This window comes from Pinus tabuliformis, chromosome 5_2 (genome assembly GCF_031772625.1).
Source record: "Pinus tabuliformis cultivar Carrire ecotype Pingquan chromosome 5_2, CPIR1, whole genome shotgun sequence".
In the NCBI taxonomy this organism is placed as follows: domain Eukaryota; kingdom Viridiplantae; phylum Streptophyta; class Pinopsida; order Pinales; family Pinaceae; genus Pinus; species Pinus tabuliformis.
Window position 1 is genome coordinate 487,535,911 of NC_142306.1, and position 27,810 is coordinate 487,563,720.

A 27,810-nucleotide genomic window follows, 5' to 3' on the forward strand; every position below is an offset into this window, starting at 1 on the left:
AAGACTTCAAGAATAGATCATTTAGCAGCTCCTAGAGCAACATCTGTCTCAATACACAGATCTGAAAACTACTTCAACTACAACAGAAATACAACAGCAATAAATCAGATTTGAAAGTTCCATTAAGCATGCTAAAACAATATAGCATTCAGAACAATGTTATTAGGACTGAACTGGTCTCCAAAACAGTGGAGCCCAAAACCCAGAACCAGAAACAAAAGGACTAAAAATACATAAAATATTCAAATTTTGATTAAAAATATATTCATGTACATCCACATGAACCCAAACCATTATACCAATTTCTGAAATTCTTTTCATCTGGAAGGGATCTAATTGCTCAATGAAAACCAATCCACAATCACTCCCAGATTAAGTCACGTGTTTCATGTGTCCATGTTCGAAGTCAACTACAATGAAATTTGAAAGAAATTTTCCATATAATTCAAAATTTAAAAAAAAAAAACACAATCACTCCCAGATTAAGTCACGTGTTTCATGTGTCCATGTTCGAAGTCAACTACAATGAAATTTGAAAGAAATTTTCCATATAATTCAAAATTTAAAAAAAAAAAAAAATATATATATATATATATATAGATATGAAATATGTCTTTATGCTACTATATAGCATTATAAAGATTTAAACTTTTAATTATATAGAATGTGTAGATTTTTTCCCAGATCATATATATATATAGATATAGAATGTTTAATTTAAATATATTTGTGTGTGTGTGTGTGTGTAGAATTTTACTTTACGAAAACCATAAATTTTTAATTACATAATATATACATATATAATATATATAATGTTTTAACTTCAAAATTCTATATATGTATAATATACAAATTTTTGAAAGATACATGGCATATATCTCATGACAGAAAATGTAGAAGACTGTAAAATTTAAATCATATGAAAGATAGGGATTATTTTGACTAGCAATCAGGTGTCTATGCATTCCAACCAGCAAAGGTTCCCATATGCATTTCGACAGAATTATTCCAACAATCAAGCAGAGAGAGTATGGAATTCCAGCAAAGTGTAGAATCATGTATGCCTTCCACCATAACCACTCCAGCAATATGTGTGCAGTTCACCTGTAATGTATACCCAACGAATGCAGCGCAGGTAACAAAACAATTTTTAGAGGATTAACACTTTAATATTTGTCAAATTTGAGTCAATTTTCATCTGAGAAATCGATCAAATAGACTTTAAATTTGTAGATTTTTGAACTTCATCCCAGAAATCAATAATATTGACTCTTGAGAGAACCATCAGTCTGTATAGAGCATACAAACTGCCCAGCTTCTTGTGAAACAGATCATTTCCAGTTTGAAACACTGGTACTACCCAGAAACCCTCGAGAAGTTAGAACCAGTCTGACCAGACAGTTGAGACAAGTACAATCTGGTTTTGATAACATTGATTCAGCCCCACTGTCCTAGCAATCAGCATACTAAAACAGCAAAGAAACTTGCTCAATACATGAGAAAAATCAGATCTGCAATCACAAATTTAGGACAGCAATGATATACTTCATATTATCAATGAATGAAGTACAATATCTCAACTCATCCCAAGCTGGTACAACAGGTACTTTCAACTCTTTTCAAGCAATGATTCTTAAATGCATTTCAAAACCTAGCTTGGGCATCCACAATCACTACAAACCTAACCAGCAATACCTAGGCCAAGTAAGGCATACCACCAAGCTCTACAAGCCAACATCACACCAACAGTCAAACCCTATGATCTCCCACTTGCATCATACAAATTAACAAAGAGATTCAAACAGTTGCATCCCACAAGCTACAATACTCAACACTTGCACCTTAAAAGCAAAGGAACCCTAGAACTAGCATCCCACAAGCACTAAGCCTTGTTAAAAGCACAACACGTGATCTCTAAGATTCCCCAAACAACTAACAACCCACCATCAATCTCTCAGATACAAAATAGTTATATATAACAAAGACACTCTCCTCCCTTTCTATAAACTAAGGTGAGAGGGGCCTATAATAAAACATAGACTAAATCCACAAGTAACCCTGGGTTAAGTTAACAAACAAAGCCATAAATTGAGCACTCCTCAAATCAAGGTGTCGACATGTCACATTAGGGTCTGTCCAACAGCCAATGTGGTGCACTATCTAAACTAGGTGTCCACATGTCAAGCATTCCTCCAAGATGGTGTGCCCTCCAGACAATGGATCCAACTCAAGCATTCCTCAAACTATGAGTAAGGTGATTACATGCTCCTAGGGCCAACCACCCAACCTCGAGGTGCTTCACATCCTCCTCCAAGGTGGTTACTCCACATGTGCCAAGTGCCCATCATCCTCAAAAGGTGCACCCTCATATAAGATGCCAAATACAACACATGTATCAACTACCACATCAAGAAGTGTGCCTCTAGCACTGAGCCCAATGCAAAAACAATTTGCACAAAAAAGCAAAAAAAAAGACAAAGAAAAGCATTGAATAATCTTACAAAAGAACCTCTAATTAAAAATAGATCTAGTCACTTCTCGAAATTTTTCCTTGACACGAATGATAAGCTCAAACTCCACACGAGTATAATTCGTTGAAACAGCAGGTTATAAGTACTAACCTCTGAAACTGGATTTGCTCTTAGAGGGCCACGTGTCCGAATCCGTCGAATCCGATACAATTTGACCTAAATCGTGTCCGCATTTCATGACACGTCATGTCCGATTGGGACATGATTGAATCCGGATCGTGTCCCAAAATTCAGACACGAATCCAGAATTCTGGGACCTGCGCGGCCAATAAAGGGCGAAAATGACTATTTTTTTCCTCATTTGTTGTCATTTCTTTTGCAATAGTTGAGTTGTGGGTTTGTTGTGAGGAGTTTGGAGCAAGGAGCCAAGGGTTTGGAGCGTTTTCAAGGAGATTCAAGCAACAGGTAAGTGCATTTCCTCTCTTTTTTTTGCATTTGTATTACAACAGTTTGTATATGCATTTCTTTTACAAATTTGTGCATGTTTGTTTAATTTTTTTTACAGCATTCATGACTCAATCAAGGGCAGCAGGTAAGGGGCGAAGGAAGCGGAAGAATGTCCTCATTGGAGATGCCCCTCCTCCCCCATTATCATCAGAGTCTGCTGCAAGTAATGTTGAAGGAAGACTTCCTCCTAAAGGTAACATTGAGAAATATCCCTTGTGGAAATATGTCACAAGAGAGGATGGGCCAAGCAACAAGGGGAAGGGAGGAGGCAATGAGAATTGGAGATGCAACTTTTGCCACAATACTTTCACAAGCACATATTACCATGTGAAAGGCCATTTGTTGGCTTTTCCAGGATGTGGAGTTGGAGCTTTTACACAAGTTTCTTTACAAAAGAGGAAAGAAATGGAAAAAGAGTTCATTGTTGGTATGGCAAATGTAGCTGCAAAATCAAAAAAAACCAAGAATGATGACCCCCTTCCATTTTTTAGGAAAAGCACCACCAAATTTCCATTTGAGAGTTCTATCGGGTGACAAGCAGCAAAAAGAAAGGCAATTTCACTTGGTCCAATGGACAAGATTTTTCAAAAAGAGAAACGGGAAGAGCTTGATCTCACCATTGCCTTTCTTTTTCTATCAAAACTTCATATCCTTTAATGTTGCATGCTCGCCTCTATTTATTGAGATGTGTCGAGCTCTAACTCACGAGTCTCCATCATGGTATGTGCCCCCTGGTTCAGAGAAGCTTAGAACCACATTGTTGACAAAGGCAAAAAAAGAGGTGCAAAAAATGCTTGAGCCTATTAAAGCATCATGGCCAACATTTGGGGTTAGCATTGTTTCTGATGGATGGACAGATCCAGCACAACACCCACTCATCAACTTCATGGTGTCTTCCTTGAATGGTCCAATTTTCTTGAAAGCATTGGATACACTTGGAAAATACAAGGATCCACAATTTATGGGTGAGTTGTTTATTAAAGTTATTGAAGATGTAGGTGTTGATTCTTGTGTGCAAATCATTATAGATAATGCACCTGTTTGCAAGGTTGTTGGCATGTTTGTGGAAGCTAAATATCCACAAGTGTTTTGGACACCTTGCATTGTCCATTCATTGAACTTAGCACTGAAATCCATTGCTTCTAATGTGCTTTGGATTGGTAACATTATTGAGGATGCACGGCATATCCGTAACTTTGTGCAAAATCATACAAATGCCCTCACTATCTACAAGGAGTACAACAATCTATCATTGTTCAAGATTGTTGATACACGGTCTGCCTCTTCATTCATCATGTTGATAAGGTTGAGGGAGGTCAAGTCTGCTCTTGGGGCCATGGTTATTTCAAAGTTTTGGTCTTTTTGGAGAAATACAGATTAACTAGCCTCTAAAAGAGTGAAGGACACAGTGCTAGATGATGCTTGGTAGGAGAGGGTAGATCTAATTATTTAGATCATGGACCTTATCATTTATTTGCTTCGATTTTCAAATACAGACAAACCCATCCTAGGAGAGGTTTATAAGGGATGGGACTCCATGATTGAGTCTGTGAGGAGCATTATTCTACAGAGTGAGTGCCTCGAGTATGAGACATCAGCAGAGGCCTTCTGTGGTAGTATGGTACTATACAGGATATTATTGTCAACAGATGGGACAAGAATTGCACACCTTTTCATTTTTGGCTCACTCATTGAACCCAAAATACTACAGCCATGAGTGGTTGAGTGGTGGACCTTTCAGCAGATTTCCTCCTCACATGGATGGTGAAATATCACAGGGGAGGAAAGATGCTTTCAGTTAAGTTTTTCAGGATAGAGCATTGCATGATGAGGTGGAAGATGCCTTTGCAAAGTTTTACACTGGCACTGGTCGATTTGCAAGATATGATGTGATTAGAGATGGGGGGGCTAAGAAGCCCTATTCTTGGTGGGCAAATCATGGGGCAACAAGCCCCCCTCTACAGCAGTTAGCCATGAGGTTCCTCTCTCAAGTGACTTCATCCTCTTGTTGCGAGAGGAATTGGAGCATATATGGGAATTTCTATAGTGTTAAGAAGAGCAAGTTTAAGCAGTCCAGGGCAGAGACAATGGTGTATGTGCACACCAACCTTCATCTTATTTACAGGCAGAGGGAAGAGTTGTTGAAGGGAAAGACAAAGATTTGGGATGTCTTTCTTGATGATATGGGTCTGGACAATAGTGTTGAGTTGGCATTGGCCAACATGGATCTCAATGATCCAGTGCTAGAGCCTGTTAGATTTGACGATGGTGATACTATAGAGGGGTCATCCTCCACACCAGCAGATGCAAAGACGACTATGGATATAGGGGGGAGGAGGATGCAGAGGAGAGGAGTGGTGACCATGATGATGAGGACAGTGATTCTGATGAGGACAGTGATGCCTTCCATTAGAATAACAAACAAGAAAGGGGACAGGGGATCACCCTGTCTAATGCCTCTTGAGGGGCTGAAGGGGGCTGATGGGGCGCCATTCACAAGGATAGAATATCTAGGAGATTTTATGAGGGCTAAAACCCATTTGATCCATTGCCTACTGAATCCAAAAGCTTCTAAAACTGCTTCTAGGTACATCCAGCTTACTTTGTCATAAGCTTTAGATAGATCTAATTGCATAAGCATTCCGGCTTCTTTCCGCGAATGAAGTGAGTGAATCATCTCCTGTGCCAACAGAATATTGTCTAGAATTTGCCTTCCTTCAACGTAGCCAGATTGCTCCTGCGATATTATGCCTGGGAGGACCGACTTCAGCCTGTTGGCTATGACCTTAGAAATGATTTTGTAGATGACATTACAAAGGGCTATGGGCCTGAATTTCTCTGGTTTGTTTGCTTCTTCCACTTTGGGTATAAGAGCAATGAAGGTTGAATTTAGAGATTTTAGGATAGTTTTGGAGCGTCTTGAATCTTCCACGATTTCCCATATATCTTGCTTTACAATGTGCCAACAGGCTTTATAGAAGTTGATGGTGAATCCATCCGGTCCTGGAGCTTTGTCGTTGGGCATGCTCCGTACTGCCTCCTCCACTTCTTCCATAGTGATTACTCTTTTTAGGGCCCAGTTCTGATCCTCTGTGATGGATTTAGGGATGACATTAGTGATTTCTTTGATGGCTTCCTCTCGGTTGATCCCCGGTTCTTGCGCTATGAAGCTGAAGTGATCCGATAAGGAAGCAGATATCTCATTATGATTTTTGAGGAGTTCTCCCTCACTATTTTTTAATTCTAAGATTTTGTTGGCACTTCTGTAATCCATGGCTGATCTATGGAAGAACTTAGTATTTTGCTCCCCTTCCTTCAACCATTGAATTCTTGATTTCTGCCTCCATAAGGATTCTTCCTGCTTGCATCTGTTATGCCATTGCTGAGTAAGCTCTTTTTCTTGCTCCAAGGTTTCCTCATTTCTGCATCCTGCCGCACCATCCTTTTGAATTTGTTCCAGCTTATTTTCGATGGTGATTTTCTCCTGAAAGATATTTCCAAATACTGTTTTATTCCAATCTTTTAATCTTATTTTGATGTTTCTTAGTTTCTTTTGAAGATTGAACATTTTGGAGCCTGTTTCATCTAAGGGTTCTGACCACCATTTTTCCACCATCGAGAGAAAGTTGGGGTGTTCTATCCAGAACTTTTCAAACCTAAAGGGTTTATTCCTGGGGGTGCCCTGAAGCTCGACAGTAAGTGAAATCGGCCAATGATCCGACCCTCCACTTGGGAGGATGTTCGATTCAACTACTGTTCCATCTAAAATTATGCTTTCCGAGACTAAGAAACGATCCAGTCTAGATGCTATCAATCTTTCACCCCCCCTTCTGTTGTTCCAGGTAAATTTACCACTTTTAGGGAGTACATCTACCATTCTGGCATTTTCAATGAAACTTATGAAAGCCTCCGCATCCCTGTTTAGTTTTCTGAGGTCTCCTTTTTTCTCCAGGAGGGAGGTGATCATGTTGAAATCTCCCCCCAATATATAATTAGCATCTGGGTGCCTTTCTATGAGTTTGGATAACGAAGCTAGGAAACTTATCTTATCTTCTAAACTCTGAGGGTTGTATAAATTAATGCATAGGAAAGATTTAGAGTTACCTGTAGGTTGGACTTCCAGTGCTATGTGGTTTTGGCTTGCCTCAGCTGTTAGAATCTGGAACTCCCTTGTGTCCCAAAACGTGGCTAAGCCTCCTTCTCGCCCTTGGCTCTCTATCTCTAGGACTTCAAAATTTCTCCCCAGCTTGTTGCGTAGGCGATCTATAATGACTCTATTACATTTGGTCTCTTGTAGAAACAACATATCTGGGTTGTATTTCTGCATCTGCCGCTTCAGAATTCTCTGTTTAGCCTGGCTGTTGATCCCCCTTGCGTTCCATGAGACAATCTTCATAATTAAACAGTTAGTTGGAAGGACGGGAACTCACTTAGCTGCTTTATCTTACCTGCGTTAAACAACATCTCACCAAGCTCCTGCAGATGTTCTCCGCTTGTTTTGCGGCCTCTACGTCGTTTATGCCTCGAACCGGAGGTTTTTCCCAAGAGTTCTTTATAATGTGGGCTGCTTCCTTTGACTATGCCTAACTTTCTCTTTTGTTTTTCTAGTTCTGCATTCTGCCGTGCTATGAATAGCTCATTGACCTTCTTGATTTCTTCCTCCGGTGCTGCCTCAATCCCTCCGGCTCTCCAGCTCTCTACAATCGCTGGTAGGTCTATTCCTTCCATAGCTAGGGTTTCTTCCAGCTCCAGATCCTCACTCCCCCCTTCACTGACTAACATATCTGTTTCTTCTTCCGTGTCTGTTGTTCTTTCCTGCATGTGGATTTCATTGTTAAAATCTCCTTCCTCAGTCCCTTTTCTTGCTGGTTCTTCCTGTTCTTCTTGCCCTGCCTCCACATTAGGTATGTTTTGCTTGTCCTCCGAATCAGTCTCAAGATCTAGGATCTCAAAGGGGTTACTGAAGTAATTTCTTTCTGTACTGCCTTTGTTAGCTCTTCTTCTGTTGGCTCTCTGCCTGTTCTTTGGTTTAGTGAAATTGTTCTTGTCTTTGTTGTTCTGTAATTTCTCGGCTTCTACCTCCTTTCTATTCAGTGGACAGTCCCTTATCAGATGCCCATGCTCGTGGCATTTACGACACCTAAAAGGTATTTGCTCATAGTCTAAGGCTTGAAAGTATTCCTCATCCCTGTATTCGAGCCATAAACCTTCATGCAATGCGCCAGAAACATCCAGTTCCACACAAATTCTGGCGTATGAAGTGTATCTTTTCTGCATGGTAGCCTCCGAGGCTTTAACAAAGGTGCCCAGCTTATCTCCAATCTGTTTTGAGGCGTTCAATCCCAAATAGTCTATTGGGAGAGAGAACAGTCTGATCCAAACCAGGACTTGAGTAAAAGATTCCTTTTCCGGGACAAAGTTTGGCTTTCAATGTCTCATATACAAGCCCGCAGCTGCTAGAAAATAAGGACCACCTTCGAATACTCTGTCTTTATCTTCTAGATTTGTAAAGACTACCGTAAAAAATCCTTTAGCACCCAGATGCAACTGCACATCCCCTTTCGGCTTCCACTGCTGTCTTATCCATTGGCACAGAGTCCTTTCAGACGGCCAAACTCCCATGAATTTACAAATGATGGCATGTTCCGTCATATGCTCTCTGTAAGCCTGGATTTCAGGGTCATTGATTATTACCCTTAGGTTGTCTTTTTTCTTGGGCTTACAGGCATTATTATTCATAGAGGTCTGGTTGGGGTTCGCGCTGGTCTCCCCCTCCTTCTCCGGTTGACCCTCGTTGTTGCTTTTTGGCTCTTTGTCTTCTTCTGGTCGTTCCTCCTCGTTTCCTGAGGGTTGAAACTTTGCGGCTGTTTTGTCTTTTGTGTTTACTCGGTTCTGCTTCTCTTTATTCCTGACTTCTGATGTATTGTCTGTCTTGTCAGGCATCATTGGTATCTTCTCCTTGTTTTTTCTGTTGTTTTGCATCTTGCTGTTCATTCCATCTATTCTAACTCCCTCTTTCATTTTCTGTTGTTGCTTCTGCATGACAATCTGCTTAAACGTTCTGCTCCCATCCGGTCCGACAGCACTTGCCCCTTTCGAAACAGTGCTGCTAATCTGACTCTGTGTTGTTCCAGCACTGTCTCAAACGCTGGACCGCAAAAACCCTTGCTCTGGTTCTCTAGGGTTTCGTCGCCATTGCCTTCGTGTGCCACTTAGATATCATGCCTTATGAATTCACATCGTTATGCATATTTCTATCACCATTGTCCAAACTTAGAAACCCTTTATTAGTATTTCTAAAATGGATTTAATTTTTATTTATTTTTTAGTAAATTTCAAATATTTATTATTTGATTTTTGTATAATTAATTAATTTAAATAATTTTTTTGGTTATATTATGATATAGTGGATATATGTTAAAGAAAAGTCATTGGATAAAGAAATTAATTGTGAAGCACTTACAATAAAGTAGCTTGAAGGATAAAGGTATAAATAATTAAAAAAAAAACTCACTGTGTTGAACATGGTTATAATATTAATGAAGACCATAATATTAATGAAAAGGTAAAGGTATTTCAATTGCTTAAACTCCGAAAGATGAACATTAAGAGGATGTTATATTCTTTTGCAATTAATACTGGTTGTTACTATGATTTATGGTTTTCTATGCATAAAAATGTTGAGAATTTGGCTATGGTGAGGATGATGTGGTAGTTCATAACAACAAGTAAATTTTCATGATATTGGAGTTGGGAATTTTTGTTTTTTTAATTTTCTAAAACATCTAAATCATGTCTAATTGCTTAAATTTTATTGATACACTAAGGTATCACATATGAGATTATGGTTTCAGTTATTTGTTATGTCAACATGGAAATGTTGAAGTATAATGTTGTGATGTGATGGTATGTGGCAATTGGATATAGTTATGACGAGAGGTTAATGATGCCATGCATATGTGGTGCTTATTTATTTATTTTGTTGTGATAATGATGTTATATACTCATGATGGATATGGTATGCATGATGTGGTATATAGATTATTTTCTATGATGTTATGATTATAACTAATGCATTGGCTACATGTTGAGATGTGATGATTGAGAGGAAATCCACAAATGGGCCAAGAGGGTCGGTTTATTTGATGATCTCGTGGAAGCCCATACCTGCAAGGGAGAATATGTATCACTATACGGGCTAGAGACAGACTCAATCAACACTACATATGCTAGTGGTTCCTTTGTCTTGTATAGCTCTTGAAGGGCTATGGGACCATCTTGAGGAGGTCAGGTGCTTGATATTAAATTGGGATGTCGAAGTCCTAAGGGGGTGTGAGGACTTCAACGCCTGGGGTTGTGCACCTTAGTGAGTGTAGACGAAGTGGGCCAACCTTGCGAGATGCTCGTAGTCATTGAGTATTGGGGCCGGATGCCTACCTTAGGGTAGATGAGGTCTAAGCCTTGGGGCAATGGTATAGACCAATGAAGCTTTATGCCTGGTTCCGAAAGTTGGGAAAAAAAACTAAGATTCCTTGGGATTTACCGAGTGTTGTGTAAACTTTCAATGCCCGTTGGTATCCTAGTTCAGCTGAGAGTGTAGGGCAAATGTGAAGTAATAAATAACTATATAAAAATAATAAAAAGTTAAATGATTAAACCTAACTTCGGGACGAAGTTCCTTAAAGAGGGGGGTATGTAATGCCCTGTAATAATAAATCAATAAATAATAATATATGAAATAATATTAATATATAAATAAATAAAACAATAAATAATAAAGAAAAGATAATAATAGCAAATAAATAAAGAAAAATATATAATAATAATAAATAAATAAAATAATAAATGATAAATTGAAATTCTAAAAAAAAATTATATATATTAAATTTAACAAAAAGAAAAATGAAATAAAATAAGCAAGATTTAAATTAAGAAAAATATTGGATTAAGCAAAACTTAAGACAAAAAAATAAAAGTTGGCACGTTGACACATGGATTATGTGCATGCAGATCCCTTTCAAATCCATTTCCATTTTTTAAACCGTTTGTTCTATTTAATGGAGGAAAGGGGGATGAGAAGCATTATTCATTCCTTTGGAAGGAGAGTGTTGTGAGACGAAGGATTCCCTGGCAGTAGTAGTTGGTTGAGGGCTCAGGGGTAGGACGAAAGCGAGATGAGAAGCATTATTCATTCCTTTGGAAGGAAAGTGTTGTGAGACAAAGGATTCCCTAGCAATAGTAGTTGGTTGAAGGCTCAGGGGTGGCCAGCCTTAGATGGTTATGTGCATCTGAGCCTATGGTTGGGTGGTGAGTCGTCCCCAAAACATTGTTGCGAACAACAAGATCCAAGTAGCATTACAACTCCGGACTCACAAGGTATATCATTTCTACGAGTAAGTCTTCTTTGCTCATGGTTTTTCGAAAATTCTATGCTAAATAGTTGAATAGTTGTGTGTTGATTATTAATCGCATAAGTTAGTTGTATATTTTAAGTCTGAGTTGTTACATATTTTAATTTTGAGCATGTCCTGAGACATATTTTCCTCACCAAACCTTCCATAAAGCATTCTCCTCCTTCAACCAACCACATGACTTTGCCACTCAACACTATGCATGAGCTTAGGGTCGTGAATGCATAAACCACCTAGAGATTTTGGTCAATTGTTTTCCTTCCAAGCTACCAATGTCCACTTTCTTTCAATAGTATCCCCTCCCCGCTAAAAACTTTCTAGCGCTTCTCCATTGCCTCGATAACTTTTGTTGGGGCAACCAAAAACAAGAAAACATAGACCAAGATAGCTTGTAAAACCAATTTAATAATAAGAAACCAACCAACAAGGGACAAAACTCTAAATGATGAATTGTTCAACTTGCACATAGTCTTGCAAATGATCCTTTCCAAAGATAAGTTCCTTCAATTAAGAGTATTTGAGATACTTGTTTGGCAACGAGGATCTAGGAAAATCCATAACCTTGCATTTATTACTTTGGATAGATATCCTAATATTAAAGAGTGATTTCCTCTTATTTATCATCCTTCCTAAAGATAACAAAAGGAAATTGATGGACTTTTTGAATTCTTCACTTTTTGAATGGTTGCCTCCCCATATGAGTGTCATCGACAAATTGCAAAGTGAGAATGCATCAACATATGGGGTTAGTTTAATGCATTTGAGTTATCCTATGGACTTTAATTTGGATAAGGTCTCACCAAGTCCTTTGGTCGTGAAAATGAAAAGATAGGGAGACGATGGGTCTTATTTTTTAATACCCTTGCTAATATTGAAAGTAGTAGGGGTCCCATTCACCAAAGCTAAGAAGAAAGATGTCAAGACCACTGATAACCAACGTAATTTACTTAGAGTTGAAACCAAAGGCTTTAAGCGTTTGGCTTATTGAGTCACAATTAAGCCTATCATGGACTTCAAACATGTCAAATTTGATCAACATTTTAGGCCTCTTATCAAAATTTTGATTGTGTACTATCACAAATTTGCCTCCTCTCAATAAAAAGCCCTTGGCTATGATTTTTTCTAGAATATGCTTTAGTCAATTGGTCATGAGTTTGTTGATAATCTTACAAACATAGTGCATGGAGTAAAGGGTCAAATTCCATCCCCAATTGTAGGATCCCTTCGTTGGGGATTAGAGTGATGAAAGTAGAGTTGAGCACTTCTAAAATTGATCCCATCTCTCTTTCCACATAGTGTCTCCAACAATATCCCAATATTCATGCCTGAATTTTGAGGAGAAGCTAATCTGGACCCAAAGCTTTTCCTCCAACTAAGTCAAAGTAACATTCCTTAGCTCTTCTTTCAAATTTTTTAATCAAAACTATCATTCTAACCCTTAGTGACAAAGGGTTATATATTGTTGTATATATGTTTAATCATTTCCCTCATATCCATTATCGATTCAATAAGCAAATCTTCAAAGAAATTCTTTAGTTCTTCTTCAATTTCCTACCTCAATTCCACATATTCCCTTGACTATTTCATTCACACTCCTACGCTTCATTGTTGTTAGAAGAAAAAAATGTGATTTTTTCTCATTTTAGCCATCTTAGTCTAGATTCCTGTCTCCAAAATATCTCCCTCCCCAACTCTTCTTCATCAATGTTTTCATGGATGAGCTTTTACTAATTCCCAACTTCCTTTCTGAAGGCTTTTTTCAAGATCTCTTCTTGACATTGTCCCATTTGTTCCTCCAAGGATCTCTTATGTTGAGAAATATATCAAAGACCCTAACATTCAGATAATTTAACTTCTATCGAAGAGTATAGATCTTAGATCTGCCACACTTGCATGGAGTCCTGCTAAGGTTGTTTTCTTTGCACCCTAAATGGATGAGCCACATTTTCTCGAACCAAAAGGAGTTATTCATTGATCTAAAATCATAGATAGAAACATGGATATCATAGATAGAAATGTAGATAGCTATATAGATAGAAACGTTGACAGATAGATAGATAGATCGACAGAAACATAATAGTTATTTGTAGAGTGTTTTGGAAATCAGATATTGTAGAGGACAGTAGCGATGCTATCAGAACTAGTGAAGTACTTATAAATTGATATATTTTTTGACTTATGGCCAAATCTGGTAAATAATGATGGATCCTTTTTGAGCATCTAGGATCCCAACATGAAATTGATGGGCTTAAGTTGCCATATGTTCATATTTGTTGGCTTATGGCCAAAATTGGAAAACAATGATAGATCCTTTTTGAGCATCTGGGATCCCAACACAAAATTGAACAGCCAGGTTGCAATATTTCTTTCTATATGCAAACCTTGTTGGTAGCCAGTGATACAGTAACTGTGATACTCATCTAAAAGCCAATATCTTTTTATCAACATTAATTTGGAAAGGGCACTAAAGCAAGCAAATGGACTCAGAAAGTACTTCAAACAAATAAAATTTACACATGTTACAGAGAGTCTTAGAGAAGAGGTGAATAAGTTGGCTAATCAAGCACTGGCTAGAGAAGAAGGAGAAGCAGTGATCTATCACCATTAAGGACAATTTCAGCTTAATTTCAAAAGTTTTATCACAATGGTTCACACTTCTTGTGACTAAAAACCAGCTCTTTTCAAAAGACTCTACGATCTCTCAAACCACATTTAGTTGACTTACAACACCTGCAAGCAATTAAACATAAGGGTGGAAATCTGAAATTTTAATTCAGTTACTCAATGGTAACCTGCATCAATACACAGATAATAAGGCAAGTAGCAAAGAGTAACTGACAGAATGGGAGAAGAAAGTGAACAAAAATTAGCTAAAATTGAATATCTTGATGACTTTGAAGGGAGATCAGAAGGGCATATATAAAAAATTCATGCTTTAGGATTTTGGACAGACTACATAAGAGGACTCTAATAAGAACAACTTAACAGAAAATCGATCTCAACTCCTCCCAGTTTTGCGAGGTATTTTCAATTGTTCTTTTGATTTAATATGTCAGGGTTGTTACATTTTGAATAAGCTGTTTTAAAATGAGACAACCAGTCTCAACTTTTCTCTCTGTGATGTTGCAATTTGCAAGTTATTTTACTACACTGGCATGTCCATATGTTTTCCACATTAATACTCCCCTTCTATGTCTAACAAAACTATCAAGTATATAAAGCTAGGTTGTTCAACAAGGAAGCCTCAAGACTTACTAGTTTCAGGGAAAAATTTTCCCTTCGGCTATAACTATAACTATGGCGATTTATACTATTTTGTATTCCCTAAAGTAAATATCCTTCTTGTTTTTTACAAAAATAAATGCAGGTAACCTTCTCTTTCGACTTGAGAAAAGGTAAGGATATGAAGTTATGAACCCATATTTAGATAAAACAAACAGCAAGAGAAAGGAAGAGAATTAAAAAAAGTTCCCCAAAAAAGAGAGTCTCACTTTAAAGAAGGAAAAGAATAACCTTCAAGTAAATTGACAATAAAAAAAAATTAGATTTAAAAAGTAATATACTAGGCATATTCTAAGTTTAATATATTTTGATTTCTAAAACTCGCAGTCTTTCAACTTCCTCTGCAGTCACTTTATTATAACTCATACAATCAAAATGTAGGCTCTTTCTTCATTCAATGCCAACAAATGCAACTACACTCATACTAGTAGGGAATCCTTGCTCGTCAAGCAATTCAAGATGTGGCTACTGTTTGTAAGCAACATCTAAAATGGGCACCGTGCACAAAGGAATTCGAAATTTCAGAGGAGGGCATCAAATGGTAGAACCATGGAATTGTTTCATAGCTATTGCCGACAGAAAAATGTGGGTAAATGTGAAAAAACAAGCCCCATGTCACTCCCAACTTTCAAGGCATACACCAACCACAAGAAGAAAAGGTTATACATAAAATCCCTTTTAGGGACATGACAAGCTTGCAATAATATCTCTATCAAAAGGGCCAATTAAGGGAAATATAACAACTTAAAACAGACCCTTCACCAAGGATCAATGCAGAAAACAAGGCAGCATCTTGCAGTAGCTTCATCAATAGGACCTGTTATCGCTCAAACTAGCAGGGGACCTAAGGGGAATCCCTAAAGGGCAAATGTTAGGCCAAGGGCAACAAATTGACTCTTAGCCCACTATCACCTCACCTAAGGCTCCCTTCTATTTATGGACTTTCACCGATGGGAGGGATCCCGGTATGTATGGGGTACTAGGAAATCCTAGGAAAGGAAAAGAGAGGATTTGAGAGTTAGGTTTATGGGATAAGACTTATGAAGTAGTTTACCAATCCCTAAAATCCTTGTTAGAATTGGTACCCCGGATGGTTCTTGAAGAAGGGCCTTTCAAAGGAGCAGGACCACACGAGGCCAAGTTGACCTCGTCTAGGGTATGAGGAAGGAATGTAGAAACGAATGATATTCTTACCCTAAACAAGGTGGGGAGATGATCAAAGAAAATATAATTACTCAAAGATGTTGGTTTGACCCTAGAAAGTGTTAACCTTGGGGATGGCATGGACCCCGTCTAGGGTACGAGGAAGGAATGTAGAAACCAATGATATTCTTACCCTAGACAAGGTGGGGAGATGATCAAAGAAAATATAATTACTCAAAGATGTTGGTTTAACCCTAGGAAGTGTTAACCTTAGGGATGGTAGGGTAAGTTTTGGTCTCAAAGCTAGGGCTTGGCTTTTCTCCCAACTCCACCGTCGAAATGTCTTCAAATTTGGAGGAGGGCTAGAGAAAAGGCTAGTACAAGAGACCCTAGGAGATTGAATTTTTTTAGTAGCTAACTTGTTGGAAAATCGATGCCCTAGGCACCCCAATGTGGCTAGACTTGGGAGAAGGTGAAAAAATAAGAGTTTTGGTGGCCACCCTTGGTAGATCAGTGCCTTAATCCTTGGGAGAATGGAGTCTATGTTGATTATGTGTAAGGTTTCTTGGTTCCCAATCAAGGAAGCCTCAAAATTACTTCACAAACCCTCTAAGTCCATTGAAAGCAATCTTGCAGCTTTATACTTCAAATGCATAAGAGGAATGGCTTATCAAGGTCAAATTTACCCCTAGGAGATTTCGTTCACACTGCATGGCCCATACATGGAGAGAACGTTATAATAGAGACAATTCCACAAAAAGTAACAAGAATAACATCAAAATTTTGTACTTACATGCAATAGAGTATATCCAACCATTCACAAATGACAATAGAGAAGCTCCAAGAGAAGATAGACCAACAACCATACATCAAAATTCATCCATAAAAGCTCCAATTCATCCTCTAGAAAACGTGTGAATTTCTCTAAAGAAGAGAGAGATTCAATCCAAAGTGATGATGAGAAATGAACTCATCTCACTCCTATTTATTCACAACTTAGGAGTCCGAATTAGCCTCATTGGCCTACATAAGCGCCAAAAATAAAATATTTTGCTAATAACACAACTTTTGCTGACAAGACCACCAAACTAGCTCATAAATGAAAAAGTAAGCCTCTCAAGAGGTCAAATAATAATCTATGCATGTCGTAGGGCCCTCTAAGAGGCCTAATGAGGTCCATGGGTGCCACAATGAAAAATAAGACCCTCAAAAGCAGTGGGACAAGGGGTTGGCCGCTTGTAATAACCTGTGGTGCTTCAAATGACATGAGGGGGCACACAAGTGTCCTCGTGGGTCTGTAAACAAATCGAAGATGTTGTAGATCGTCTGCAAGGGCTAGGATGATGGTGTAGGTGATGCCACATCATCGTGGAAGTCCTGGATCATCTGCCAAGTGTATGGTGTAGATCTGGGGCCGACTGGGCATGATGGATCAGGTGCATCCTTCTCATCCAATAAGCGAACCACGAGCAATCTCTAAATGGTTGTGGAGATCCATAGAGTGCAATCTGATGTTGTGGAGGCCCATGGCTCTCAACGCTCACCCTACATGTCCCAATGTAGCCCTCTGGGGATTAAGACCCCATATAGGGAGACCAAACTCCAAATGGAAACCATCTGCAATCCTACATAAGATCCAATGCGTCCCCTAACCTTCCAGTACAACAAGTCATTAGAGAAATCGAGTAAATGAGCTTACCTAATCATGGACCACAGATGGGGACTTCATAATGGCCTGCCCTTCCATAATGGGCTTCGGGATGTGCCAATGTCTCCTAAACTCCAAATGGGGTTAACCAAACACCCTATTAGGTGGTTTCTACTTCTAAAGGGGACAATATTAAAGGTACATCCTTCAAAAGGTGGTGGCATGTGACAAATACGTGAATGAAGTAGGGGATGAGAAGAGACAGCCCTAGGTCACCTGTTGGGGTACAAGGGTATCTAATAAGAGGGAAGCCCACACTTGGGTTTATAATGTGTAGGAGGGAGCAATTGTGGTACATGAGGTGCCTCGGCCTTGATTTTTCCACCCTTCTTTATATGCCTTTTGCCTTTTTATGATTTTCTTTGATTACTTGCTCAGGGCTCAAGGGGTTAGAGCATGATGTGTAAGATATAGCAGTGGAACCCCCCTTTTTAAGGTGGGGTGGTTCATCACCCACTAGGGTTTGGTACAATCATGGGTTCCTATATGTTGAAGAAGGTTCATAGACCCTGTAGGAACCAGGGTTATGGCCATGATGATGGAGTAGAGCTCATGTATTGGCTTTTGCCCACGTGCTAAAATGTTTTTGTCCCAACCATCTTTTGCATTTTGTGGTACTTTTCCTGTTAAATGTGGCCATATATGCTTTTAACTTTCTTTTCAGCTGCATCAACCTCCGGGCTTCATTCCAGGCCATGACCCAAGGTGTGGGCAAGGGGAAGGGGCAAGCTAACCCTATGTGGACCCAATGGAGGGATGTGGACCCAGGGGGGGAAATGATGGATAAGGCAACAATGGATGGAAAGGGGGTAATATAAGCAGATACGGGAGCGGGACCACGCAACCAAAATCAAGGTTTCCCGTGAAATACCATCCCTAGAACCAAATGGTCAATAAAAGAGATCTCGCGGGACTAGAATCTAAGTTTAATTCCTAAAAGGGGTCTAGGGGACAGAAGCACAGACCTAGCCCATTCTTTCCGCCGAATACCCCCATTAATCCATGCCCAGAAGTGTCCATGCTAAGTAAACTACAACACTCAATTTCCAAATGACAAGGCATATCTTTAGATTTGGGAGGCCCACCTTCAAACATATGACCATGGTAGATGTGCGAGGGACCACATGGTTGGCTTAGATGGCGGAGAAGATGGCACAATGAGCTAGCTAGTGGCTGCAAGGAGTTGATGGATGTCAGCTGAGGACCATCTTGGAGAAAAAAATTCTCCTAGGGATATCATCCACAAAGTGGTGGGTAACAAGACCAATAAGTGTAAAATTTGACCTAAAAGCATTGACCCTCGCCAAAAAGCATTCCACAATAAGAATTGCTAAATTGAAGGTTTCTATAACACCAAATTTTAAACAACGATTAAAAGTTGAGGAAAAAAAAGAGAGCCCACAATAGCCAACGCTCCAAAGGATAACGCAAATGTGTAATATCCAAAACAATAACAGTTCGTTATTGCATGGACAATGAATTTCTAATGAATAAGCAGGTTTGTAGCAAAACAAAGGTAATGAAGGCAATCTTGGATGCACAAACAAATTCCCTATGAGAAGAAACATGTGCTAACATTCTTATGGGTGAACCATGGAAGCATACTTATTAAGAAGCCTAGCTGGAGAAATGTAAGGTCTAACAACAAAATCAGGCTCTAATAGTAAAACTGACATGAGCTAAGATGACAGCAAGATGGAAATTGAAAGCAATTCAACTGTGGAGACACGGGGCTTATTGAGAAAATGGAAAATGGCATCATGTTAAAAAAATCGAACTTCTTTTTCAAAAGGAACTGAGGGTCTTAAATAGAAAAAGGACTCTTTTATACAGTTTATACCTTATGTAACTCCTAATAATCTAGAAAGACACTACTGTCATTCCTAAATGGGAATTATAGATTTAGTTGGACAAACACAAAAGGGCGACAATTTATGCAAGCAAACAAAAACTCATTACAAGAGGAAAACATCTACACTTTACAATGAGACAAGATTGACATTTACAAAATATGTTGAGCAAAACAATTATGAACAAAAGTACTTATCCACGAATCAAAATTCCCTTTTGAGAACAACAGAATACAAGGAAGACCATTTGAAGAGCACGTTAACTAAGCATGTTAGACAATCTAACATGGATCCACAAGAAGCATGCACTTACATTTATTTTAAACCATGTATGCCATGCTCACTAGGATTTTAGATAGCACCAAAAGAAGCGTTGTGGACCATTTACTGACATTTGCAAATTTCAATGACACTAAGAAAAGAGTTCATTGAACATCTTAAAGACATTTTCAATTATTTTAAAAACTTTCTTGTTAAACAATCCAACCACAAATTCCTTTATAACTTACAACCACTAACATAAGCAATGATAAAACTATCATTTTAATAGCCAATTGTAAAATTTCCTTTCATTTTGCCACAACACAAATATTTCGCACACAAGATTTTGTCTAGGAATTGAAAACCCTTGCTTCAATGTGATAGGCAAGAGACCTTGGGAAATGAAAGAGTGAATTGCAGGTCTCTAACTGGATGGTTGAGTAATGAATGAAGGTGAGAGGGGAGTCATATATGCTAGTATGGCGTGCACATTATATATCAGAGAATCGTATTTGTCCACATAATATACATAGTAATTCCTGAAAATGAGTTTGCAATAGCTGCTCCATAATATATAACTCACGCCCACGTCTTCATGAAAAATAGTATTATTTTTTAAGAAAATTTGACATCAATTTTATAATTGTTGTATTCTCGCAGTATTTATATATGCGATATGTGTGTGTAAGCAAAGGAATTGTATCATTTCTCACAAAACTTGAGGCAAGTTAATTCTCTAATCATTGTTGCCATTACACTTAGTAGTTAAGAAAGTCAATCAATTACAACCCATTCTTAGTATTGCAGAAGACATTGAGATGTAGGAAGTAAACTCAATCCATTAAATTATGTACAATTTTCATCATCATAAACAAATAAATAAATTCATCTATAACCATAGTCCCATTAGTGTCATTTGTTGATGACTAATTTCTCATTGTTAGAATTTCCGAACCCAGCACCTGGTATTCTATTCCCAGCAATTATTAGTAGAACGAAAACACGACCAAATTTTCAACACATAAAAATATAGCAAAAGTACAAAAATAATACTCGATCTAAATCACACACACATAAATAGATTTTTGTCCAATCAATAATTCTTCATTAATAAACTAATCATGGAACTTACTTGGGCTCTCATACCAAGGATAATGGCCCAATTGAGAAAACACAATACTGATCACCAGCCTCACTAAACTCTCTCGAACCCAGCACACGCTCACCAAGAATCCTCTCTCAATCTTGTGTTCTTGTTGTGTGCCTTAGCACCTCACTTTAGGCTCAATTTATAACTTTCCTAAGCTAAGATTAACAGGCAAAATTAGATTGTCAAGTTAATTGAAGATAAGTGGCATTACGTTAGTTAGCTATCCTATCTTTAGCTTTCTCTTCTTTAACTCAAGTACAAGTCATAAACTTAGCTTGCCTTATATGAACATCTCATGCATACCACACGCAACACATCAACATGCGTGCAACTCACTTGCATACTTTGAATGTTGAATGCAAGCTCCTAACGAGGCAAATCAAGATCCTTCTAGTCGAGACACAAGACTAGAATCTGTCTCCAAGCCCATCTCAATATGTGTAGCTACTACCTTTGACACTAAAGCTTGTACTGCTACCTAAGCTGAGAACTTGTCACATCCAACCATGCTCCTAGGATCCTACTCTTGAGCATCCATCAATGTCATAGCATACCAACTGAGGCTCTTGGCAGTACCTAAAGAATCACTCTTCCTTGCCACTTGCTCCCTCTTAGCAACTGACATTGATCCTGTATCCAAGATCCCCTCGAATATACCCACAAGTTGTCCCAACAACCTATATGGTTGCCCCTGTCTAATGCCAAGCACTACAGTTGCATCCAAGGTCACTCCCTTTGAATATAGAAGCACGTGTCCATCTCAAAACAAAACTCTATATCAACATCCTCCAAGGTTGATAGTCATAGAACACGTACCATCAACCCTGGAACAAACAACATCCCTATCACGTCTAGAAATCATCCTGACTCTAGCTGAATCTGACACATCCAAGTTATCCAACCCTCTCCACGCATGAGTGGTGGTAGCTCCATAACTCACATGGCACACTCAGTATGTCTTCGAAACATTGCGGAACACTGACCTCATCCTTGTCATGTGACTAGACACTCTATTGTCCACTAGCCATAACCCACTTTCCTCATACACAACAGTACCATTGTCAAAAACACAAGCAACTAGAGAAAATTCCTTCTTGTATTTCTCCGTAAAGACATCAATCTTAGTTGATGATGATTCAGGCACTTGATCCTCCTTCTTCTTCTTATGTGGACATTGACTCGCATAATGACCAGTCTTGTGACACGCAAAGCACTTCACTTTGCTCATGTCCTTCGTGGAAGCAAATCCCTCACTTCCCTCTACTTTACCTTTGCCCTTTCCAACAAGAGAAAAATTCTCCTCCTCATTCTTTCCATCATGTTCACCTGCAATTTTGGAATGTCTCATGGTCTCCTCCTGTACGAAGTCATCCCACAATCTAACCCAAGTTCCAACTAGGCAGATTCTCCGGTGCGATGATCCCATCAACAAAGGCATCCCACTTCAGAGGAAAGCCACTCAAGGCTGATCTAACCAACTCTTCACTATCAATAGTTTCCCCCACTACTGCCAAATCATCTCTAATCTAAGTGATCCTGGTTAGGTATGATGCAATTGTGTCAGTTTCAGACATCTTGATGTTTCTCAATTTCTCCTTCAACACCATCTTCCTGTTTTGGTTTGTACTCTAGTACAACTTGGTTAAGGATGCCCACATCTCATAAGCATACTTCTTCCCCGTCACATGAGGTATAACATGGTCTCTAATGGAGTCCAAGATTATTCTCTTGGCCTTCATGTTTATCTTATTTAACGCAACCAACTGATTAGGATCTACAGGAATTTGTATTGCCTTCTCCACGATGTCCCACGACTTCTACTCCTCAAATAATAGAACAATCCGCTCCTTCCACGAACTAAATTTTCCTACCCCGTCCAACCTATCCTCATAACGTTGCCCAATAGCCATCTCTGTCAAACTGACCAACAATTAACTTTTTGCCTGTTCTCTGAGACTTCATACACACTTCCCAAGGTTGCCCAAAGCCTTTTTGCTCACTGCCTGGAAATCCTCAGTGCTGCCTGGACACTTCAATAGTCTAGCAACAGTTTTTTTTTAATTTTAATTGTGGAGGTTGTGACTCCTCTTGCCCAATCTTACCAGTATTGATGTGTTTGTATGTCACTACCACTATGCATTGTCTCTCCCTCACGTCCCAAATGTCAACATGGTCGATCTCATGGTCGACTATCTGTTATGGCCCTATACTTCCAAACTCTGTCGCTCGACGCCAAAAAAAAAACTTGCATGATTTGAAACTTGTGGACACTGGTCTGGGCTCTGTCTCTTGGCCCCGATCGTTGTACTCCTTTGTAGTGTCCCTACTGCAATTGGTCCCTTGTCTATGACCTGCTGCAACCATGTCGACTTGTAGTTGTCAACTTACACACACCTCTCTCTACAGCGCGACAAAGACTGTCGACACCTAAACGTCTCCCTTGCTACCACAACCTATCAGTTGTCGTCAACTGCATGGCCCGTCAGCCCTCCAGCTTCCAGACTCCTGCACCGCTACTCTCTGCCCCAATCACTGCATTGTTTCGATTTGGTCGAATTCAGCCTCTGCAATGTTCCCCTGCGCCAATGGGTGGTTTGCTACTAGATCTAGTGTCATTGCGGCTGGTTGGCCCGTTGGTCGGCCACCCAAGCCAATGCCCCTTTTTTATATTTTTTTTCCTTGAAAAAAAAATTGCCCCCCTCCCCTTGTTTTTTTTAATCATAAATATTTTTCTCGACCCAAAAAAGCCTGTTAAAAAGAAACTCCTTGACCCTTTAAAAAATCTCGCCACTTTACAAAAAAAAAAAGTGTTTGTATGATCTCAGCCAAGCTGGCTCCAGCGATCCAATACGAACCCTAACCCACAATTCTGAGATCGATTCAAAGTTGGGGCTATGATACCATGTTAGAATTTCCAAACCCAACACCTGATATTCGATTCCCAATAATTATTAGTGGAATGAATACACGACCAGATTACTAACACATAAAAAATATAGAAGCAAAAAAATAATAATCAATCTGAATCACACACACATAAATAGATTTATGCCCAATCAATAGTTTTTCATTCATAAATTAATCACGGAACTTACTTGGGCTCCCGTACCAAAAGTAATGGCCCAACTAAGAGAATACAATACCGATCACCAGCCTCACTACACTCTCTTAAACCCATCACACGCTCACTAAGAATCCTCTCTCAATCTTGTGTTGTTATTGTATGTCTTAGCACCTCACTTTAGGCTCAATTTATAACTTTCCTAAGCTAAGATTGAGAGCCAAAAATTAGCTCATCAAGTTAACTGAAGATAAGTGACATTACTTTAGTTAATTATCCTATCTTTAGCTTTCTCTACTTTAACTCAAGTACAAGTCATAAATTTAGCTTGCCTTACATGCACATCTCATGCATATCATGCACAACACATCAACATGCGTGCAACTCACTTGCACACTCTACATGTCGAATGCAAGCTCCTAACGAAGCAAATCAAGTTCCTTCTAGTCAAGACACAAGACTAGAAGTACCTTGCAAGCTACAAAGTTCAACACTCATCAGTTTGAATAGTCCACTTAGCACTCATTTCATCCAGTATTGCTCGCAAGGGTGAAGAAGTGGCATTAAAACCGGTTAAATGAATCAACGCATCAATCATCACCTATGGGACTTGCACCAAAAAACAAGGTCTTCCTGGGAAAGTCATCAGTCACAAATAAATGCCTTTGAATACATAGTTAATCCCAAAAAGTGATATCTCATAATCTTGGACTGTGAAAGCTCTCCTCATTTTTCAATAAATAAATGTCAAAGAACAGATGATAATAGCCTATAAATGTCATTCAAATGAATAATGGCAAAGACAATTCTCCTGCCAGGGTCTCACCACCGCAGCTCCTTGACAATCTAAATTTATGATGTTGATATTATTCTGGAAGTTGCTTCAAGAAACATGCCTCAAGGTTGAGGGCTACTTTTAGGTGCCAAGTCAGGCGTATCACTTCCACTAAATTCACTGGGGACTTGCACCTGACCTCATCCCGTTTTAACATGCCATTCAGGAAGGGATGACTGCAGTGAATCCAACCCCAATGGACAGTTTAGTACTCCAACTTCATCAGTGTACGAAGTCCCCGCTAGCTGATTTTGATGATTATAATCTTAGTTATCCATTCCAGGATGGTAGTCTGAATTTTAAGGTTCCTGGACTTTATTGCACGCTAAGTGGCACTTTGGAACATTGGATTTTATTATGGCCGTTATAAAAAATCATCACAAATTTCGTTCACCAGACGAGCAAATACTGAGTTTAAATTTTGGCAGAAAATATTCCATCGTCGGTTGCTTCTCAAGTGAACGTCCAATAAATTGAGGAAAAAGACGGAGGGGGAGAGAGATGAAGAGTTTTATTCATCAAGCACAACTTTTCTGAAAGCAACGAGATCTGGAACCTTGTGTCGCTTGAAGTTATTACATGCTTTCAGATCTTCTATCATGTCAGAAGATTAGCGGATTCTACACATACCGAGTTCAAAATTTAAGCAGTAACGATTATATTAATAGTTGAAATTTCCAAATGATTTTTTTTCGCATTAGCAGGCTTCAGATCTTCTCTAATTCGCCAACTCAAACAACGCAAACCACAGATTACAGAATCCCGTCAAATACTGCTAGGGTTACCAGTCCTTCAGCAAGATTTAATATTTTTTCCTTTAAGGCGGTTGAGTTTTTCAGAACGTATTTTTCCAAATTTAGCAATCCCTTGCACAAAATCAGTATAAATTTTGTATAAATCTTCCTATTACCCATTAAACCAGAAATCCTAATCCAAATTTTATTTGATTCATAAGAAGCGCCCTGGAGGTTTGCAACCTCATTCGGCTCAAGCAAATAAAATTGAATAATAAATAGGTGTGTGTTTTACTGGGCCTGTTAGACATACCTGCCACTTCGTCAATAACTGCGCAGAAACCCTCGTCCTGTTCAGGAAACCCTCGTCCGAGTGCGCAGCAAAGGGAAGCTCGCAAAGCGTTTGCGACCGCAACATGTGATCGAGCAGAAAAGAACCTAAGAGCCGTCAATGCGTCTTAATAAAGGCACAACAAGGATCCCTGACACAGATACGCCTACGCCTACGTCTACCTTTTGTATACCATACTATTGTTGGTACACCTACTACGTCTACCTTTTGTATACGCAAAATTATCCATGTGCACTTTCACCTCCGAACTTTGAAGTCACATGGATTTAGATTGCTTATACAACTTTTAAAATGTCATGGTTCCCACTTATCTCTATGGTTTTGCTAAGTGAAATTCTGTAGCGCGGATAATGTTTGTTTATGAAATCTCAAATTGTAATTTGTTTTATTTTTTATTAGGATTTTAAATTGTAATTTGTTTTATTTTTTTTATTAGGTTTTTAAATTGTAATTTGTTTTAGTTATTTTTAAGATTTTTAAAGTATATTTTAGTTAGTTTAGATTTATCTGAAATTTGGATTTATCAAGTGTGAAGAGGATCAAATCTATTTTAACTCTAGGAGATTTTAGAGGTTTGCATCTTAAGAGATTTGAGCTCTGGGCATTTAGTAGATTTGAAGAAAAGAGATTTTAGAGGTCTGCATCTCAAGAGGTTCGAGCTCTTGGCACTTAGTAGATTTGGAGTTAAAGATAGATCTAGGTTGATTTAAGTTTACCTTTATTTTATTTTTATGTAATTTGATCCAGTGAAAATGTTTTATTTATAATTATAATTATTAATTATTTTTATTTTGTTTTATTTTATTTTGTCATAGTCTAATTTATATAGAAATGGTTTTTTCACGATTTTTTAATTAATTTTAACAAAAATCTTGAGTTTAAGTTGTTTAATTTGTAAAATTCAAGTGCCCTAGGGATTTTTGAGGGTGTTGAATCCATTTATGCATTAAAAAAAATTACATTCTTGCTTAAAATTATATCATGAAAAAAGTTATTTTGTTTGTAAGTTAGACTATGTCTTTTATTTTATTTTATTTTTTGTTACAAGACATGGTAGCATCTCCAATACTTCGGTGAGTGCCTCTCGCACAATGATGAATTCTTTAAGTAAAAAAACGTAAAAAGGATGATGTTTGCATATAATTTTTTAAATGGTAAATTTGTTTTGTATTTTTGTTAAAATCTTTATGATGTTTCAAAATGTTAAAATGTTGTATCGAAGATAAATTCATAGTTAACATTTTGAAAGTCAATGTTTTGAATCACAATCGCAACTCATAATCTTTGTGATATTTTTAATGATGGAAATTTAATATTTTTATAAATTTGTGATTTAATATTATATTTTTTATTTTCTTTTTTGTTAGAGGGGAATGAGTAATTGGGATGGTATTGTATTTCTAGGTCTATTATTTATATAATCCTTGTGTGGGATTGATTACGATAGCTACTATTGTGTTGATTACAACAATTATCATTGTGTTGATTACTACAGTTATTACTGTGTGGATCCTTAATACTTGTCACTCAACACAAGGCTAGGCATTAGATATTCTTGATTTGAAGATGAGACCTTGTACTCATGTTTATTTTGCATTTTCACTCACTTGCCAAGTGTACTCCCAAAAAAAAAACATTGTGATTATTTTGAAAAATATGAAAACTAAATGTTATTAGCAAAATGTCAACCATTATTATTATTATTATTAAGGTCATAGCCAAACGTGACACCAAATTGGTGTATGAGACCCCCTTGTTTCTGGGACAAGGGACCCACCTCCAGGCACCGATTTCATTGCTAAGTCTACGAAGGCATACATACTCTACCCCCTCTCGTTTTGAACTTGTAACCTCTTAGAAGGAAACACATGCTCATAACCATTGGGCCCACTCAAGTTGTCCAATATAACTTATAATGTTTAACTTTGAAAAACAAATACTTATTTTTCAATATTACCAGCCTAGATCCATCTTTACTCTGGATCTACCAAGCCCAGAGAAGGATAAAATCTCTTGAGATATAAACCTCATTTAGAGTGAAAAGA

The 27,810-nt window shown here is 38.2% G+C and overlaps 1 protein-coding gene across 3 annotated transcripts in view; it reads right to left on the bottom strand.

Annotated features, from left to right (window-relative positions):
* LOC149159822 (uncharacterized) overlaps positions 1-26,009 on the bottom strand; it is a 51,956-nt gene extending 25,947 nt beyond the window's left edge. For 2 of the 3 annotated variants that reach the window (XM_089436582.1, XM_089436581.1), the window contains exon 1: positions 25,727-25,880. Coding sequence is in view for 1 of the 3 variants with exons in the window: in XM_089436583.1 (XP_089292709.1) it covers positions 25,727-25,831 (105 nt within the window). In the remaining 2 variants the exon portion in view is untranslated. Of the gene's footprint in view, positions 1-25,726 lie in introns of all 3 variants that reach the window. The other variant, XM_089436583.1, reaches the window with a different exon arrangement.
* Positions 26,010-27,810: the final 1,801 nt, after the last annotated feature.